Genomic DNA, 20,382 nt, shown 5'->3' on the forward strand with positions numbered 1-20,382 from the left:
TATAAGTATCAATGCTCCAGTCTCTTTAAGCCCCCCCACTCCCAAAAAGCCCAGCCTGCTACGATTGGTCAGCTCTCACAGGTCTGAGCAGGCACCGCCCACTGCGTATCCGCATCAGCAACATCACAACCTTATGGAAGTGCTGACAGCTCGTTTGAAGGCAAAGTTTCTGAATACGGGCGTCTGCATTTCTCCATGTATTGACTTTTTTGATATTAAGATCTGCTTATAATCCAAAACGACATGGAAATAGACCTCTAATGCTTAAATCCTTGGACGAACTATTTATGCGAGACACCCGACAGCAGTGCAGCACCTCAGTTGCACATTTGAGAGACATTTCTCTCGTCCTTAAACGCACCGAACAATGTGTCCTTCCGCAGGAAATCGTCAACTTCAACTGTCGCAAGCTGGTGGCGTCCATGCCGCTGTTTGCCAACGCGGAGCCGAACTTTGTGACGGCCATGTTGACCAAGCTGCGCTTTGAGGTATTCCAGCCGCACGATTACATCATAAGAGAGGGCACCATCGGGAAGAAAATGTACTTCATTCAGCACGGAGTCTGCAGCGTCATCACTAAGGGCACTCTGGCAATGAAACTCTCCGATGGCTCTTATTTTGGCGGTAGGATACAGTTTGTGGTTTTTACACTGGGTTTTTCTGGCGATTGCTACTTTCGGCTGTTTGACTTTCTCCTCCCTCGTTTCAGAGATCTGCTTATTGACGAGGGGTCGGCGGACGGCCAGCGTGCGAGCAGAGACTTACTGCCGGCTCTACTCTCTGTCTGTCGACCACTTCAACGAGGTGCTGGAAGAATATCCCATGATGAGACGAGCCTTCGAGACCGTTGCCATTGACCGTCTGGACCGCATAGGTAACAGGGCTGACACGTGGGCACATTTATGCACTCAACCAGTCATACAGTAAAAAGATAAACACACTCAGATAAACCTGACATACAGATAATGAAATAATATTGAATTTTGAAGATGTTTCCAGAATATTAATGTTGAAATAGGCAGTAAAATGAGCTGTGCTGTTCCCTCAGAATGACACAGGACACTGTAACAGTAGATGAGAGTACAGGGTGACACATCCATTTACCTCCGGGCTTGTTCTGCTAGAGGATGTACCTGGTGTGAAGGACATCACATGCTATATCTAACTCATATTGTTCTTCCTTTCCAAATCCTCTTGTTTCCATAAATGTATGCTTTGTTCTGCTCCGTGTCCTCTCTGTCCTGTCCTTTCTCATTTCTCTCTGTAGCTGTTTAACAATCGTTTATTTCTCCCTGCAGGTAAAAAGAACTCCATCCTGATGCACAAGGTTCAGCACGATCTCAACTCTGGTGTCTTCAACAACCAGGAGAATGAGATGATCCAGGAGATTGTCAAGTATGACCGTGAAATGGTGAAGCTGGTGGACCTGCAGCGGCCGCGGGCCATGTCTATGACGCCTTCCATCGGCGGTATCTTTGCTCCTCCCGGCCAGCCGCCGACAGGCTCAGCTATCGCCACTCTACAGCAGGCTGTGGCCATGAGCTTTTGTCCTCAAATGGCGAGTCCCCTGGTGGGTCCAGGGACTCTGCAGTCTCCTCGTATGGTGCGAAGGTTCCAGGTGATGCAGAACCTCGCCAGCCCCGTCTCCATGTCTCCTCTTCAGTCTCAACCCCCTCAGGCGTTCGGAGGGGCGTTTGGATCTGCAATCTCCAGCCCACCTGTCCAAAGCCCGCTTGCAGCTTCAGGAGGACGGACTTTCCAGTACATGGCGAGCGCAGGACCTTCTGGTTCCCAGTTGTCCCTAGTACAGCACCATGCACCCAGTCCCACACAGACCCAGCAGAGGCCTGCCTCACACAAGAGCACCCACTCCCTTCATACGGGTAGCTTGAGCCAGGATACCCGGGCCCTGTCTGCCTCCCAGCCTTCACTCCCCCAGGACGGAACACCACAAGCTGCCTCAGCAGCCCCCAGCCCTCCACCATCCACCCGAACCTCCAACAACTCCATCGGTCCCCCTCAGCCCCCTCACCCCAGCCTGCCAGGGCCTTCGGGGGTGGGGAGATCGGCGGGAGCTCAACAGAGGGTGGCCTTTGCCTCCACACCTCCTCCAGGTGGACCTGCTGGAATGGGGGCAGTAGCAGCAGCTGCTGGATCAGGACCTCCGGACTCTGGAGTTCCCAAGAAAGATTCAATTGTCAGCCTTCCAGAGCTAGACTCTGCCAGATCCCGGCTGTCTTCCAACTTGTGACCCTGGTAGAGTTCAGGAAAGAGGCCTTTTTTGTAGGAGAATCTGTTTGTTTTAGGTCAGCCCAGCTGATCTGTCAGCCTGCTAAACGACCAATCAGCTACCGCCGACGCCACCAGTCATTCGACCTGGATGCACTGTGTGCTGGTGTCCGCAGAAGGAAAAGAGCAACTCAAAGTCTTGAGACACTTTGGCTAGGAGGAGTCTATACAATTAAACTAGTATAACTTTAGGTTGAACTGGTCTAGTCTACTGTGCCAGCACCTTTAGTCTTAGTATCACCCCTTACACTCTGCTTCCAAACACCTACTGTATATCGCTGTCTTTACTGTAAAGATATGAAGAAAAGTACGATTAATGTAACTATTGCATACTGTGTAGAATCCATGCAATGCAATCTAGCAGGAGCTGGACTTAAAAATGAAAAATCAGGGACTTGAGGTCAAATGACAATGACATTTTAAGCGTTCAAAAAGTGTTTTGAGTGTAATTTTTCCGTATAAGCTGTCGTAGCAAAAGAACACATTGCTCTTCATATTGTTTAAAATAGTAGTGAAAATAGTGTTTTAGACCGCTGGTCGATCTTACATCGATGTGTAAATAGTTGACGAAAAAAGTACGGAGGGATATTATATTCATTGTATCTACCCAAACCAAAGTTGAGCTTGAACACAAAGTCTGGTTGTGTCTGTATCAACTAAAAAAGAAACATAGAAGAAAATGCCATTTATTTAACTGCCTTGATTCAACGTTAGAAGCCATATATTTGGTTTGTGTGTATGTATATGTGGGTGTAAGTTTGTGTGCGTGAGTTTGTTGGTACGTTTCGGTTCTATTTTCAGAGAATGGACTCACACACTCTCTACACTGCTTTGTCCGGCGTGATTGGTTTGACGTGCTGACGGTGGCCCTGACCCGTTCTCATGAAACACCTGGAAGGCGGTCAGCTGTTTGGTCAGCGCACTGATTGTAACCCTGAAGGCAAAAGGTGGTTAAATAATCTGAGCTTTATCGAAAGGAAACATTTGTGAACAACCCATACTGTATACTTGCTTGTTTTGTCTAGGTTTATTGATTAACACATGCAATATAATTCTGCAATACTCTACCCCGCCTATATATAAATATATATGAATATAAATATCTATACATATGCTGTACAGGAAAGTGAACTTGTTTCTTTTTCCTTTTGTTTTCATTTTTTAATGTGAAATCTTAAAGAATCCAGCAGCTATTGTGGCTTCACTTGAGGTATTGTAATCCAGTGACCATGTTGTTACCTTAACCAAAAATGTTTGAGGGAATGAGAGGACGTGCAGTGTCATTTTTCGTAAAAAAAAATACAAAAAAAAACGGACGGGACAAAACTGGTTTAGAGTCACAGGAGGAATCCACGCTTTGAGTTCAGCAAGTCAGACCCTCAAAAAACGTCACTTTAAAGCCCATTCGAAGATTTTAAAATTGTAAAGAGGAACGGGGGGAGTTCGGGGTGGGCGACACGGGGGGCGAAAAAAGCCTCACTTGTAAAAAACAAAAAAAAAACAACTCTTCAAAGTCTCCACATGCCCCGTATCACCCAAAACTCTCATGAATGTCTCAACATTTAGATCCACAACAACAATCCTATCGTTCAAAATGTTTGGGATCGGGCTTTGGTTACATTTATTCTAAATATTCTGATCCTGCTGAACCTAAAAGCCTTCTCTTGCTGAATGTATGCCATACGAGAAGGAAGACAGCTAATCAGATATAAACTGCCATGTAAATAAAGGGACAGAGATTTAAAAAGGCTTTTATGATGCAAGGGGGTTGTGGGCATTTGCTGTATGTGTTGCTGAATGTCTGTGCGATCTTTTTAGGTTCGATGATGCTTCTCTGGGTAGAACGTTGCTGTATTTAACCTGTATGCTACACCCCCACCTCCCCTCCTTACACCATAACACCGAAAGGATACCGTTTTCATTTTTTAAGTTAATTTATCGACGAGGGCGTGAAACGAGGGCGAGTCGTAACCACTTTGAACTCCGCGGTCCGACGCGAGCACCGAGGACATTCAGTTAAAGCACCTTCCGTTGCACTTCGACCTTGTAATCAAAATGAAAATCAATTGCTCTATTCTCCTAAAACGGTTGCAGTACTTCTCCTGGACCCATTATCTGGTTAAACTGTAGGACGAAAAAAATTAATCCAATCGGGACGGAAAATAGGCAGCTGATTCAATGTGTTAAACAAACACGGCGTCCGACTTTTTTTTTTCTCAGCTCTGAGCATCGATCCGGAGCCAAACTGTAAAATCAATGCGATGGACATTTCACTCAGGTTTGCTACCTTTCCAGAGAGATGTATTGATCGCCGCAGCGTGGCTTTCCATCGATTTATGTAGACTTGTCTCTCCTCCCATAATCAACTTGTTGATTTTACCATGCTGGAAGATTCCCCTTGAATTTTGATTGGCTTAGAAAAACAAGGAGGACCTGATGGAGTTACAGCCTTTAGATTGTCACTCGTACAACTCGCTGCCCGTTTGGTTTTGATCACTTTTCCCTGAGAGGCTGTTTAAATCTTGAAACAAGGTGTAGGTGATTGTTTTTATCCAAGGGCTTCATTATATGGCTTGTAAACATGGTTCATTGTTCCTGTAGAGTAGCCACACACTCTTTCCACTTTCTGTTCCATCGGTAACATGCACTAAACCTCGTTCTTTGTCCTACCCGGGTCACAGTGCTGCAACCCGCTTCATCAGCAACACGGGAACTTTGTATTGCTTTTTTCCTATGGGAAAGGTACATGCCAAAATGCCAATGCGATTGTGAATGAACCGAGTCCATTTTGAGTCAATAGCTGTTGTGTGCTTCAATACTGTTCCAGTGCAATCAATTGGTCCTCTTCCCTATTCCTTTGTGCTAATACCAGAGTTTGCCCTATTAAGCTGCTATCAGGACTGTGCTGATATTATTTGAATGAGTCCACAGTCAGTGAGAGCAAGATGGAAGGAGAGCTGAAGAGCTAACGTTTCAGGCAATATCAGGCACCGTCTCTATTTCATTGCATCCATCAAGTAAGATACTGTAGTGTGTAATCCACTCCCGCTCAAAGGTTGGCATCCCGGACACTTTGATCAGTACCACTCTGCTTCAACCCTCGGCCATGAGGCTGATACAGCCCGGGCAAAGCACGTACTTCTGTCAGTTATCTGTTTTGTGTCTGTGTCACAAGTGTGTTCAGTCAGCCGGCGTCCAGCCGCTGTCGGCATGTGTGTGTGATATGGCGCTGTATTTGCCTGATGACGGGGGGTTCAAAGTGCGATTGTTTAACGGTTCTTCTTCTGGACCTTGCTGTGAAGTTGGGATTGAAATCCCTCATACATGTTTGACACTGACTGACAATTATTGAGAGTCTCTAAGTTTCAAACCTCTCATTCTTGCTGTACCAGATATTAAGGGTACTGAATGCCTTGGTGTTGATATGTTAGCAAATCAGGGTATTATTTTTTTTGTTTGTAAAAGTGTCTTTGATTTATTGGTATTTTTTTGTTTGGTTCTTGTTTATTGCAATGTGCCCCATGCACATGGACTGTATATACCTTGTGCCTAGTATATCTAGTTTCCACATAGTCTATTTTTGTGGTATGTATGTGCCTGTAAAAATGCAAATATGTGTTTTTATTTTCAACTTGCAATATATGTAAAAAACATTAGATGAAGACTAGTATTGCTGAATTTAAATGACAATGTCAGTATATATAATTTTCCCTGATTTGGGAAACACAAAATTGCACATTTTTGTTGGTTTGAGCCTTCCAACACCATGCGCGCTGTACTCTGTACTTTCATGTTCTGTACATATGGTATACACAGAGATGTGGGGCACATTGTTGTGTTTGACCACAACCTGATGTATCAAAAACATTTTCTACAGTGAGAGGGTGAGCTCTGACAGGCTTCTGGTGGATATCGGCAGTCTAGACGTTAGCTTAGATGACCTGCTCGCTGCGCAGAGCCAAAAATTAAACAAAGAAAAATGATCTATAAAATGGTGGCGATGCCTGCACAATATCAAAAGAGAAACATAACTAGGATGTGCACATGCTGGAAAAATCTTCCTCGAAACATATTGTTGCACAGGTCTTTAAACTCTGATGCTGGTTGCACACTGATCTGGTGTTTACCATTTAAAAAAAAAAAAAAAAAAAGATCTCTCCAAGGCTGAATTTGGCTCCGGAGCCTCAGCAGTCACAAGCTTGACTCCCGGTTGAGTTACCTTGACAGGAAACAGCAGAGTGCATGCTCGTATTTTTCTTATCTAAGCAGAGTTCTGTGTACGATTCTTAGTGGGACCTTCAAATCTAGACACTGTCGTGTACCAACTACTGTACAATGATTTTATTTAGTCTAACAGTTAAACCTTTGTGTCGTAGCTACTGTAGCCTGCTTAGCTTACCTAAGCCTTCTCTCTGCTTCAGGACTCTGTGTATTGTGTGCTTGAGTTTGTGTGTGCGTGTGTGTGTTCCTGTGCCTTTCCTTCTATAATGTTGGTCCCACTTGAGAATATGATGCCATTTAGGGGGTTTGAAACCCAGGCGAAGCTGAGAGAGACGCCAGCACAAGCTGGAAAGTGTTACACGGTCACAACTCCACTTGTTATAAAAAAAAAAAAACACCTCCCAGACACTGTAATGCTCCTATAAACGACTCTAGCACATCTCTAGACTTAGTAGCATTCCACGGCATGCACGAGCGGCTCGGTGTGGGCATCCAGACACACTTTACCAGCACCATGTAGACAACAGCACAGATATCTGACACAGCATGTGTCCTCTCTCTCTCTTTCTCTCTCTCTGGAGTCCAATCTGCAACCATCTCAGGCTGTGCTCGGCTTCTGCTCTTTAACGAAAAGTATTTCAGAACGCCAGCTCTGTCTAAGTTGATGTCTACAGTCCAGGGACAAATCAGCTCCCAGCCCGAGCCGCAGCACTTCCAAAATCGATCTCAAAGGATCAGGGAGGTGGGGGTGGGTGGGGGATTACTTGGGATGCTGGTGATATTTGTCGCCGTCCAGTCCTTTCAGACTGAGATGCACAGCTGGCGGCGAGGGCGGCGGGGCTGATTTGAGCCTGCGTCCAAAAGGCTGTCTTGTCCACCACCTCTGCTGGCCGAGAACACAGAGCCACACCCTGGTCTCTCTCAATAAGCTGGTCTGTCAGTCAGTGGCAATGTCGTTTAAGCGTTCGTAAAAAGACGATACATTGTTGTGCAATAAAAAGATGAGCGCATTGGCATACTTATCTCTGTGTGTGCATTTTTATTCATCGCTGTGTCTCTGTTGGTGTGAACATTTCACGTACCTCCTGGAGTTACATCTGTAGCTGCAAACATGTGCGCACACACACACACACACCTCAACCTTGTAAATCAGCCAGCAACCCCTCCACCCTTGTTCTGCCCCACGTTAGATGAGATCTCTCTCTCTCTCTCTCTCTCTCTCTGCAGACAGGGGCTCTGCTGCATCCCTGATGAGATGTCTGAGCTCAGTCTAAGAGCTTTCCACTGTGTGTGCATGCATGTGTGTGTGTAGCAAGTGTATTTATTCCTGTACCTAGGAGCGCGTGCGTGCACATGCGAGCCCTAGTTTTGTATTTGTCTGGTACGGAGAGAGAGTAAATGAACCAGTGGCATGAGTGTATGTGTGTGTGTGTGTGTGTGTGTGTGTGTGTGTGAAAGGGTGGGTGGATGTGTGCGTCAGAGATGAGGGCAGTCCAAGGACACACTCCTCTGGCAGCCTGGGAGCAGCACCCACCCGTTCCCTCTCCGTCTATTTCCTTTCCTTTCCTTTCTTTTCACGCACACACACACACACACACACACACTGGTGTCTGGATCCTCAGTGATTATGCATGGCACACTGAGATAGAAAGATTAAAATTACATGCAAGGTGAGGTTTCGACACAGAGCTTCACACCAGTCATGTTGCCTCCTCATGCGGCTGGTACAAATGTGGGTGAGGCCATCCGCAGTGCGTGTACGTAGTTTTACCTTGACGTAACATAATGTCCTCTCTCTCTTCAGCTCTATTGACACACACACACTCTTCCTCCCTCTATCCATTTCATTGTAATTCAATGAGGAAGCAATGTACTGATAGTGGCTGCAGGCAGATACTACACCAAGTTGTGAAGCTATATGTAGTCCGAGTGTATAGTTTCATCCTGTATATGGCCGAGGATTGTCCTCTACCTCGTTTCCTCTGCAGTGCCGGTCCTCTACCGTGTCCCTGGCTGTCCTACTTCAATTAATCATATCAGCATCTCCTGCACTACCCCCCTGGCTGTTTACCTCCAGAGGGCAATTTGCTTATTTAGCTTCCTACTGCTATCTTCATCCCCTCACATCCATCTCCTTCCGGGTTTCTGCTCTTCGCCCAACTTCCCGTTTTGTCCGTCTTTAGGAGCTAAAACATTTTGTGTTTCCCCGGGGCGCTCCCAGCCGAATCTGCATTTTCAGCCACTGCGATTCACGAAGACAGGTGCAGTTCGTTTTTTGCTGCACACCTGCAGGTGCTCTTTTGAATGTGTGTGTGTGTGTGTGACTGAAGAAAGAAGACACACACAGGCAGAAACGCTCACCCTTCTGCCCTCACATTTCCCCTCCGCTGAAGCCGCTTCAGCCATGTCCATCTTCACTGGGGAGCATCTAGAGAACACAGCTCCAATGTGAATGCCAGGATTAGCATTTGGTCCGAGCTCTGAGTCCATGAATGAGTCAGTGAGCAAGACACACAAAGAGAGAGAGAGAGAGAGAGATACAGTAAATCATCTTACAGCCGCCGGCAGCCTCAGTAACATCACAGTTGCTGGACAGTGGGCTGGCGGATGGGGAGGAAGTGAGAAGTGCGTCAAGCTGAGATGATCAAGTGAAAAACACACACAGTAAGAGACAGGAGGGAGCGTCACGTGATCTTCTACAAGCTATGTCATCTTATTAACAAAAAAAGGAAAACAATTTAATTTGTCGGCCCTTTCATCTCCGGCCCCTGCGGGGGTTTGTTTTACTCCAGACGTTTTCCTCTGACCGATCACTGCTCAGTCTCCATCCAAGGACACACGGCCTATAAATCACGTGACCCTTGGCCAAACTGCAAATCAGTCCGCCATTCAACGACACACTTACTGCACGCATACATCAAAAGACAGGAAATGGTTAAGACATTTTTTACCTACTTGTTAGAGCTGGACAGTAATAGAAGAATTTACGATTAACACGCGTGCCGACATCTGCTCTTCAACCACTCTACGTGTAAAAGTGAAAGTCAGCCAAAGTCTTAAAGCATCTGATATGAGATGCACTAATCATGTTAGTATCAAACGACTGTTAGGGTATTTAAAAAAAAAGGACCCAAACACAAGACACAGAGGCAGGCAGGTGAAAAAGCGAAAGGCTGAGCTTTACTGACAACGCTGGAATAAAAAAATCAGAATGCAGGCAACAAAAAGAAAAGGATCAAAACCAGGTCAAAGAGAGTCCAAGAAAAATAAAGACAAAGAGAAACCAGAAAGCCACAGAGGACCAACGAAGAGTGAAAGAAAAATACAGACTGAAATACACAGAGGGCTCATTAACTAAAGCAACACAGGTGAGCAGGAAAAAGACAAAGACAGGAAGTAATAACAAACACGACACACAAGCAGAGGCTTCGAATATAAAACAGGAAATCACAAAACTAAAACTCAGGACAATGACATCGACCGATTAACAGCATGGCGACAATCAGATCTGATATTCAGCATTTTTCTGATTATCAGAATCAGTACATATTTTTTAATCCGGTTGCTTATTTTATCCAATAAGTAAAGTACAGTTACTGAAGTTCAAATAAATATGCTTTTATGATTATGCATACTTTATCAACAATATTAAGTTTTACATGATCTAAAACATAAAGCATGAAACGGTTTCAAATCCATATAAATTTGGTTTACACGATTCATAATTTAATATTTTCACATAGTGAGATGTGTCATCAGCTTTACAGTCAAACTGGCCACTAAGTCAAGAATTCAACATTTCTTATAAAGTAATGTATATCTGCTTACGGCAACAAATTACGTAATGAGCAGTTTGTCTCTTGGGGTAGCGGAGGAGGACGAGGAGGAGGAGGAGGAGGAGGAGGAGGAGGAAGAGGGCAACAGCAGTATCAAGGTCACAGCCTGCGTGCAGCATACAGCTCATACATACAATGTTTTACATTAATTATGAGCTGTTTAAAGAGGCTTCCTGAGAAAGTCCCTGAACACTGTTCTCAAAGTAAAATGAAAATTCAGCAACTCTTTCTTCTGAACTTAATTTTTGCAGCGTTTGTGGCTAAATTCCCCTTCTCTGGAAGGAAAGAAGAAGAAGCAGAAAATGAGAAGGACGGCAGAGCTGAGCTGAAAGGGTGGCTGCTGGGCTCTCTGTGAGCAGCTGGCCCGAGCAGCACTCCATGCATCTGCTCTGCTAAACACTTCCCATTACAGACGACCCAGAAACGTCCATGAACCCCTCTGGCCAAGAGAACGGGAGACGAATGGAGAGGACGAAGTGGAAAAAGCAAAGCAGAGCAGCGATACGAGAACAGGAAATATGATTGGTGAAAAGAAATCTCCAGGCTGGTGACCTTTTTTTTTTTCTTTTTCTCACAGCACTTTGTTTCGTTAGCAAAACAGTTAATCTCCCGTGGTCTTTAGGCTCTCTCGGCTGTGATTGTTTAGCGACAGGAAACGAAGGCCCCCGCTCGATGGTTTCACTCCATCATCCGCTTCCACCGATAATATTTGCTCTGGGCCGCCAACTGAAGTGATGAGAGCCAGGACAATGCTTTGGCTTCTGAATCATCTCATCTGTTCTGCTCTGTCAAGGTCTGTACTCAGTGACACTGTGGCTATTCATCAGAGCAGACACACTCACACATTCACACACTATCAGACGCACACACACGTGCGGTGAAAGACTAAAATATTCTCCATCTGAGCGTTCCCCCTCGTTGCAAAGCTTTTTATGAACTCATCAGATGTTTAAAGTGCAACAGAACGACCGCACCATCTGTATGCGTGTGTTATTATATCGCTACAGACTATAACTGTTAAATCTAAAGGTACCCTGAGGAGTTTTTGACCACTTGTAGTGCTACGGAGGAATGGTTTATGAGTTGGCCCGTCCGATTTGTCGGATCCCGCTGACAAAATGCACGTTCCTGCCAAAAGTTTCCACTCATCTACAGGTGGAAGCAGCGTGCCAAGAAATGTAGCAATGCGCCAACAAAAGCAGTGCAGAGGAAGAGTGGACGCAGGTACACATGGAGGCAAACAATGCAGGGTTTCAAATGATCGAAAAAATCAGCTTTGAGAGTGTTTGTCAGGGCTCAGGGACACAGTGTATCCTGGTGAGAAGAGCTGAATGATAACAGAAACTGGCGATCCATTTCTGTTATAGACTAGATGATTGAAAAAACAAACATTTTGTCCTGTGTACAATAAAACCACTTGGAAACGCCAGGCGGGGAAAGTTGTCTGTTGCAACTAAGAGTATGTGTATAACCATAGATAGAAAATATATGAGCATATATTTTTTTCTTTTATATCCATGTGCGTAGAACGATGCCTTGTCACGGTCACCTACACTGAACATGTCTGTAATCTGGGTAAACAGGCAGGCTGTAACCATGGTAACACAAACTCAGTGCTTCGTCTGACATTAACTGTGTCGGGCTCGGGTCGGGTTCGCCTGTCGTCATCAGGCCAGGCTCACGCTAATGGTGCGTGTCCACAGGGGCGTTCATGGACGCTCGACCAACACAGGCTACCACCTCGGAGAACCACGCGAACACTTACCGGCTGCAGCTGATAGGACGAACGCTACTCGTGGGCTGTCTGCTCCCAGATGGACCAACATGGCGGCCCATTTGGAAACTTTCTCTTATAAAATAGTTAACTGAAAGGTGTTTCTGAAGACAGTAAGAGATTGTCGGTAAGAAATAAGCGCTGAAGTTGAATCTGTTTTTTAATTTTAGCTGTTTTTTTCGCGAGTTTCCAGATTTATGATTTGCATTTGCATAAAGTAGCCTATACCTATACCTATTTCTCAAAATGCAAAGCTACGCTACTGGAATGCAGTGCATGGCTGCTTGCATAGATAATGAAAAGGAAGCTTAGAAACAACGGATTCTGTAGACACGTACGATAATTCCCGTGATTGGGTCCATTACGGGTCATCCTAACTTTGCGGCACCGTCGTAGAGATTCCAGTAACGAGACCTCTGCAGAACATACTGTGTATGTAACACTATACGTTCTGCTGAGGTCCCTTTGAAAATGAAGTTAAATAAATCCTTTCTTGTCTTGCCTTTGCGTCTGATTGAAAACGAAAACAAAAATAAGCTCCCCTTCCCTAAAAAAATTGATCTAATTCCTGCATCTCTGCTGTGGAGTTGATGCACGCTGCACTTCCATCAGCAGCTGTAAAACTAAAACTGATAAAAAGCTACTGACTCTATAAAGTCCCAGAAGTTTTATTGTTTATTCCCTTCGACATGGTGTTTTCATTTATATCAGGCAGATGTGTTTTGTCATATTTGTTCAGCTCTGCTCGGTCGCTGTGTTCATGTTTTAATTACCACCTGCCAGGGGACTGCAAATGAAAATTAGCTTTAAGCTAATCCATCAAACATAATATCCCTTACAAATAAAACAGATTAAAAACAAAGTATGTCAGAGCAGGCAGCATGGGCCTCCTGACACTTTGGAAACTAATTTTACATAAATCAATTCAAATACTTCTCGTCTTTGAGTCTGACTGCAAGCGAACACAGAAATCATCCCTCTGGATCAGCTATTATAACTACAGATCCACTTTTAGGGTTAACTGCTGGCTGTCTGACCAAGCTGCTACTCACCTGGATATATGTTGCATGCGTTTCCCAGATTGCCATGATGTAGGAAGATCCAGAACCGGACTTTCTACTCAAATCACAGGTTCATGTTTCCTGTTTCTGAGCTGATGCAGATTCACTGTGTGCATGAAAACTATTAACCAACAGCTCAGATGACGGGGAGCGAGGCGAGGCAGAGAGAAAGCGACGGAAAACAGAGAAAAACTATAAACAAGACAAACTGTTTGTTGCTGTGACCCTTTAACAGAGCTATTTAATTCTGGCTGTGTAGGGCTCCGGAGCATTAGCCCAGGGGCCAGTCTGTTCTGCTCTGTCATTGTGTTTGGCTATGTGACCATAATCACTAATATACTGCTGTGAGGTCTTGCATTTTCGAGTGAATTTCCAGCAGCCTGCGCAGAAACACAATCTCTAGTGGTGATTTTAAGTGGCCTTAGAAGAGATTGATTACTGTGTGCTGAGGCATCTCAAGCAGGCCGTTGTTTCTGGGTCTGAGCGGGGAGAACAAAGTGGCGACGGTCCAATTGTCAGGAGGATAAAAGAAACCCCACCGGCATCCATCACCTTCGTACAGAGCACCCCTGGGTCCTAACAGTACCCTCAACGCTCTCGCTCACCTGGGAATGAGCAGACCTCGGATAAGTCCTGCTAAGACAAACAAATGCAGGAGAAATGTTTGAAGGCTCTTTGCTCAGCTTAGTGTCCAATGAGCCTGCACTGTGAGCCGTGTTGTGTTCGTCTCTCACCGTGACGGGACGTATTTATCTTGATTTGTTACGAGGAGGCGTTCGTCTGTTGTTTTTTAGCAGTGTGTGATTTACAGCCAAAAGTTTAGATGGAGGAGCTTCTACAATCTAAAGGAATGGGAGTGACTTTATATCATCTTCAGTTTTGGATCTTGTTATTTCGTGGTCTGGCATCAGTGTTGTGTTTTCCTGGTTTTAAAGATGCATTACAGTAAAGTGATGTCATTTTCTGAACTTATCAGACTATTTCTGCTTGTTCTAATACTTGTCTTTACCCGCTTATTTACCAAAAACCTCACTGTGTTAATTATAGAGATGTGGACTCGAGACAACGTTTTGATGAGTGTCAACTCGACCCGACAGAAAATAATGACTTGAGACTCGGCTTCAACTTGAAGGTGACTTGTGACTTGACCTGAAACATGATGACTCGAATGACTTGTCTGTGTTCATTTTATGCTTTCGGTTCAGTTTTTTTCGTCGTCCGGCTGTCAGTAGTTTTTAGAGCAGTGTAGCTCAGGAGGTCCAGTAATTGGAAGGCCGCTGGTTCGGATCCCAGGCTCCCCCCGGCTGCATGTCGAAGCGTCCTTGGGCAAGATGCTGAACCCCAGATTGCTCCTGATGAGCAGGTTAGCTCCTGTCGTGGTGCAATCAGTGTATGAATGTGTGTGTGACTGGGACGAGTGTTAAAGCGCTTTGAGCGGTCAGTAGACTGGAAAAGCACTAAAGAAATGCATTTACATTCCTGTTTACCAGATCTGCTCTGTTGGTCCACAGATTCTCCTGCACACTACACTTGTAATTATGATAATAACAATAATGTTATCTGAAGAACTGTGACCTCTATCATCTGAAAGGTGAGCAGAGTCACCTGCAACTGGAAGAAGTGTGACCCCAGCTAATTATCTACAGTGACCGGGGGAAATCAGGCAAATCTCTGAACTCTTTTATTTATTTAATTTGTTCTTAATTGTTTTTTGTTCTGCTGTTGCTGTTAGAATCACTATTTGTAGTGGCCGCTTGTCTGTTTTACTCCTAGTCTTTTATGCCTATTGCATCGTGGGTTTTATTCCTTCTTGCAGCAAAAGAGAGGGAAATATATGATTTCCTGTCTCCCTTTGACAGCCCCTACTAATCAGAATAATTGGCTAGAAATTGTGGGACAAAGTTCAGTGAAGAAAGTATTTCAGTGAGAAAATATTAGATAAACTATATAAGAACAGATAGAATAACAGGACCTGTGAAACTATCAGTTATCATTGTGCATTTTACTGCAGACAGATGACACCATGTTGCAAAGGCTACAAGGCTAAAATAAAAGTTTACTTAAATATAAGACGATGTGCAAGCAGGAAGTAAAGGCACATTATTGTGCTCATGAGAAATAAGGTAAAACAATTTAGTCTATAGTTTAATTAAAACTTCCAAAGAGCGAGTGACAGCAGCCATTATAAACATGGGATCTGCTGCAGAATCTGTTTTATTCATCACGATCTGAAAGCCATGTCATCTGGACACAGCCAAATGTGATCTTTTACATCATGTCTGTCCTTCATAACTCAAAAGGAGTGGTGAGTAATAGGACTGAGTGGGAGGTGGGCTTTGAAGAAAAGTCAGGGTGACCCTTCTGATGCAGCTGGACCTCGGTGACTTTGGACTAAATTGGCCTGAGACATTCATTTCCAGTCTGAGGAGGTCCTGTACAACGTCAACCTGGTTACAGACGTCAGCGCTGCTGTCTACATGAACTGTTTTGTGTAGTTTTGGGCTCAATGATGGATTTTAACATGGTTGGAAAAACAATCAAACTTTTTCCGGTTTGGTAAAGAGACATCAACTTTCCCACATAAATGTCCAAGAGCATGAATGAGAACAAGCAGGAAAATATACAGAGCAAAGAGGACGGTGCTCTTACGTAGCCGCCGTTTTAGAGAATGCATAATTTGACTTTCGAGTAGCATTCATGCTAACTGGCAGCTAATTTAGTCGACCCCACTTGATGACGCTCACTTGTCTTTTTACTGTATTTACCAACCATTAGAGGCTTTAGACGCAGGTAACTGTGTAGTTTCATAATAACTGACTTGTAAACGGCATCTCTGTTAATCCTCATGGATATTAAGATACTTTTTGAAATATAAGATAAAAAATATAGTTTGTGGTGTCCTGTCAACAGTTTTACAGATGTTTGTATAATTCTGCTCTAATGCTTTTCCGCTACAGGAGAATTTTGCGCTGTGATCCTGCAAGTGACGACAACATTGGCAGCACGGTTTATCGGTGCTGCCATTTCTAGCTCTAAGTAGTAGATTACTGAAATTTGCGTTTTGTGCTAATTAGTAAATGTTAGCATGCTAACAAGCTGGTGAACATTGTAAAACCCTCCTAAACATCTGCACGCCTGCTGTCTTTTTGACTATGTTAGCATGCTAACATTAGCATTAACTTAAAAGCACCAATCTACTTCTAAATACAGCATCACAGAGCTGCTAGCATTGATGTAGACCTCTGGATTTTGACTAAAAGATATCAGCCCTACTGGACTTTTGTAGAGTTTGTGGCTATATAACTGTCTCATCTGACACAGTGACCATATCAACTGACAAAGATCTTGAGTTTTTGTATCATTAGTCCTCTTGGAAATCGATTTACAGAAAAAACAGCTCTTAAATTGGCAGATTTCTTTCAGTGTGAATAGAAACAGCTACTGCAGCAACTGGCGAGCATCCAGTCAGTCCTCAAACCAAAATGTGTCAAACCCCAAATTAGTCAATCGCTCAATATCTTCTGCTGACTTTACATTTTTCATCCTCGACACATTTGCTCTCTTGCTCCACAGACGTCCTCCAGTTGTCCCCATGATTCTTATAGACTCTCCTCCTAATCTAATAGGCTCGACATGGGAGCTCATTTCCTCTCCCCTTCCTCCCTCCGTCTTCCATCAGACCACCGACGCTGCGGCCAGAGAGCGAGTTCAGTGCATGACCCAGTGCACGCTCGTGCTCCCTCATTGTCTCTGTCGGCGTTAATTCCCCACCCCACCACGCCGAGGAGTCGGTGTTATCTCGGATGGCAGAATACCCAGGGCCTCTCCCTTCTCCTCCTCTCCTCAGATATCCCAGTATGGTCTATTTCTGTCCCTGCGTCTCTCTGCTTTCAGCAAAGTGCCACTGACGTCTCTCTCTTCACTAAACAGATGAGAGCTGTCAGTGATGGGGATTCAGCTGAAGAACTGAATTTAAATAATGCCTTTACCCTCTTTTTTTTTTTGTATTTTCACCAGATTATGTTTCCCACCTCAATCGCTTTTTGTCGCAAAGGAGCGGTAATAAGACAATGGATGTGTGATGATGAGTTTTCAAATGTGCTGTCCCTCTTTTCTCTAATTGAGAGTCATTACAATGATGAGATGTTATTTTTATATACAAAAGCAATTAAGTAATGAGACATAAATGATTATGTGAGCGAGGAGGGAAGAGGCGGCGATGGAGTGCAAAAAAAAAAGGGCAAAGGGGATAAGGAGTGAAGCGAGCAGAAGCGAGAAGAGGGGGATTATTTACAAAAATTCCTCTCTGAAATTTGCTGAGTCACTGGAAGAGTAAAGCTGCAGACCGGCTCTCTTTCCTCCTGCTGTCTCTTCCTCACCCACAAGCGCAACACAACCAAGACACACAGCTTGTGTCCCCACCCCGCCGCCACCGTCACCACCAAACACACACTTACGCATTCACACAACCCAAGAGAGCGATGAGGGGCAGAGGAGAGGATGAGGCATATTGTTACTCCACAGCCGTCCTGTGGTGTCGGCCGTGCTTTCGTCACACGGAAGTACTAAAAAATAAAGCAGATAAACAGGAAAAAAAAGTCATGCATTTATTTAAAACAGCAGCAGATGGGAGGCCTTCTGCAGTCAGATGACGTTTATTTGACATCATATCCTGGTTTCTGATGAACACCACATCACAAATGGGGCCTCACGTTGTTGCACGTTCCAGTATTCACGATTTAATGTCATTTTAATAGCCGCAGCCTCTGGTCACAGATGGCATTTTGTTGATCTGACCACGCCGTTGTTGTATATGGAGTTTGCCCCGTTCGACACATCTGTCCCATACGTTGTGCCGAGGCTGTAAAAACCTCTGACATGGTATAAAAATCAGACTCACATGCTCCACTTACTGTGAAGCTGCAGCCCTCCGGAGCAGAAATTAGTGTGAGCAAATCGGTGATTGGCAAAGCTTGATAATCCTATCTATTACACTGCTCAGTGGGCAGAAAGCATTTATTTGATTGGTCAGGATGGTTTATATTTATAGTAGTATGCGCCAACAGCAACTAACAATTATTTCACAGCTGTAGTTACTTTCAGAGGCATGTGATCAAGATTTGTGACGCACTGTTACAGATTCAGCTAAAGCAGACGGTCCGTAAAGCAGCTAGTAGCAGCTTCACCTCCACCAACCACAACGTTAAAGTGCTGCTCACGTATCAGCAATAAAAATCCAATAATAAATCACGTGACGAGGGAGAATTCTGCTGCGTAATGGATTACTTTTGAAACTTTATATACATGTATTACCTTCGCCAAGGACGTTATGTCTTGTGTGCGTTTGTTTGATGCTTTCTTTGGTTGGTTTGTCAGCAGGATCACACAAAAACTACCGAACAGATATCCACAGAACTTGGATGGAGGACGGGTATTGGCCCAGAATAGACCCCATTAACTTTTGGTGCAGATCTTGGGAAAGGGACGGATCAAGGACGTTTTACTCACCTTCTTTGACATTGACATACATACAAGACGTAGGTGGCTGGTGTATATGACATTTTTGGTATCCCACCTAACAAAGGTGCTCTGGGTTGTCTCGCTGTGCCTCGATCTTCAGCACCTCGCTGGCCAGATGTTTAATTCTCTAATTGATATGTTTTTTATCTCTTATAGACGGAGTCAGTTTGAACTGTATGATTTTATTGTCTCTCAACGTTTATTTATTTGTTTGAAATCACTTTTGACTTTTTTAATATTGTTATTTAAAAAAAAGACATTTTCTTTGTTTGTTTAACTCTATATATCCCCCTTTTTCTGTCTTTTTCTTTCCCTCTCTGTTTTATTTGTTGCCTGAGCATTGTACTTCTGCGTTTTTGTGATTTTTTTGTTAATGAACTTCCATTGCTGATGCTCCATAAAAATATACTAGAAAAAAAACGTCTAAAAACAACCAGACCTTTGTTAAACAGTATATGTTGCTGAGTTGTGTACTAATGCTTCTCACCATGTTTGAACACAGAGAAGTCCTCATTTTGTCCTCACACAGGACAGTGAGAGAGTGAAGGGAAAGAAAAAGGAAGTAAGCGCTGTTTAGAAATGAAGACAACAGCTCCCATGATCCCAACCTACTTACTTATTTCATTTCATTTTGACTGAGAGACCCCTTGTGGCAGAAATACATAAGGTGCGTTTAAATGCATGACTTAAACTTTTAACATTTCTGCTTTGTATCGAGTGAAAGAGCAGACTGCTTCTCCTCATCCTGCAGCTTTAATGTGCTCTTTGTGGATATTATTATTTTTCTGTAGTCAGACTCTGTAAACTTTGCATTAAATTGAAAATAATTAGCTGATGATATCAATGACGGCTCCAGGCAGCTTCTTATTTTTACAAAAGCGTTCGTTCCTTTGTCAGTAGCTTGAGTGTTTTCTGGTTCTGTTGTTATCTACACAATGAGTTCATCAATGGGAAATCAACACTCTCGAACACAAACACACACACAAACACAAACACACACACACACACACACACACGTATATATACATACATACAGCCCTGAACACACAGACTATCAGATTTGCTCCTATAGAATCAGCGAGCAGCATCAGCAATCAATTGACAGAGCAGCACCCCCTGCTGTTTGTGTAATGTCGACAGGAAGAACACACACATTGTGAAACACTGTGACAACACAAACATTTACTGAGAGGAGAGGAGAGGAGAGGAGAGGAGAGGAGAGGAGAGGAGAGGAGAGGAGAGGAGAGGAGTCTGATGTGATACAGTATGACTCAGGGCTATGAAGTCAGAGTGGGTTTATGGAGAGATTAAAGGATTGAAGAACAAGGGAGAGAAAGCGTGGGCAGACAGATACAGAGTCCACAAAGTCCAGGAGCCTGCTGGAGCGACTGCAGACAGTCACACATGAGTGTTACTCATCAAAATAATCTGTAATCAACATTAGGAAGGGTGAAATGATCAATATGTTCAGCAGTGTTAATTACCTCAGCAGGGGGGGATATGAAGCTCAGATTGTTTCTCAGTGTGTATGGACTGAATGGAGAGACATCCGTGCCCTCTAAGGTGGCTGTGTCGCGGTAAATGAGGCTGTTCTGTAAGGAGACAGTGTCAGATTACATCTCCACCACTGCTAGTGTCTCCGTCAATAACACAGAGTCCCGTCGAAGTGTCCTTGAGCAAG

The 20,382-nt window shown here is 44.1% G+C and overlaps 1 protein-coding gene across 1 annotated transcript in view; it reads left to right on the forward strand.

The window, feature by feature from the left end:
• The window catches only part of LOC141016932 (potassium/sodium hyperpolarization-activated cyclic nucleotide-gated channel 2-like), a 35,604-nt gene extending 33,353 nt beyond the window's left edge, over window positions 1-2,251 (forward strand). The window contains exons 6-8 of the mRNA XM_073491528.1: window positions 384-624; window positions 710-874; window positions 1,299-2,251. Of these exons, the coding sequence (XP_073347629.1) occupies window positions 384-624; window positions 710-874; window positions 1,299-2,251 (1,359 nt within the window). The remainder of the gene's footprint in view (window positions 1-383; window positions 625-709; window positions 875-1,298) is intronic.
• The last annotated feature ends 18,131 nt before the right edge of the window (window positions 2,252-20,382 follow it).

The sequence above is a fragment of the Pagrus major genome, chromosome 21 (genome assembly GCF_040436345.1).
Source record: "Pagrus major chromosome 21, Pma_NU_1.0".
Taxonomy (NCBI): Eukaryota; Metazoa; Chordata; class Actinopteri; order Spariformes; family Sparidae; genus Pagrus; species Pagrus major.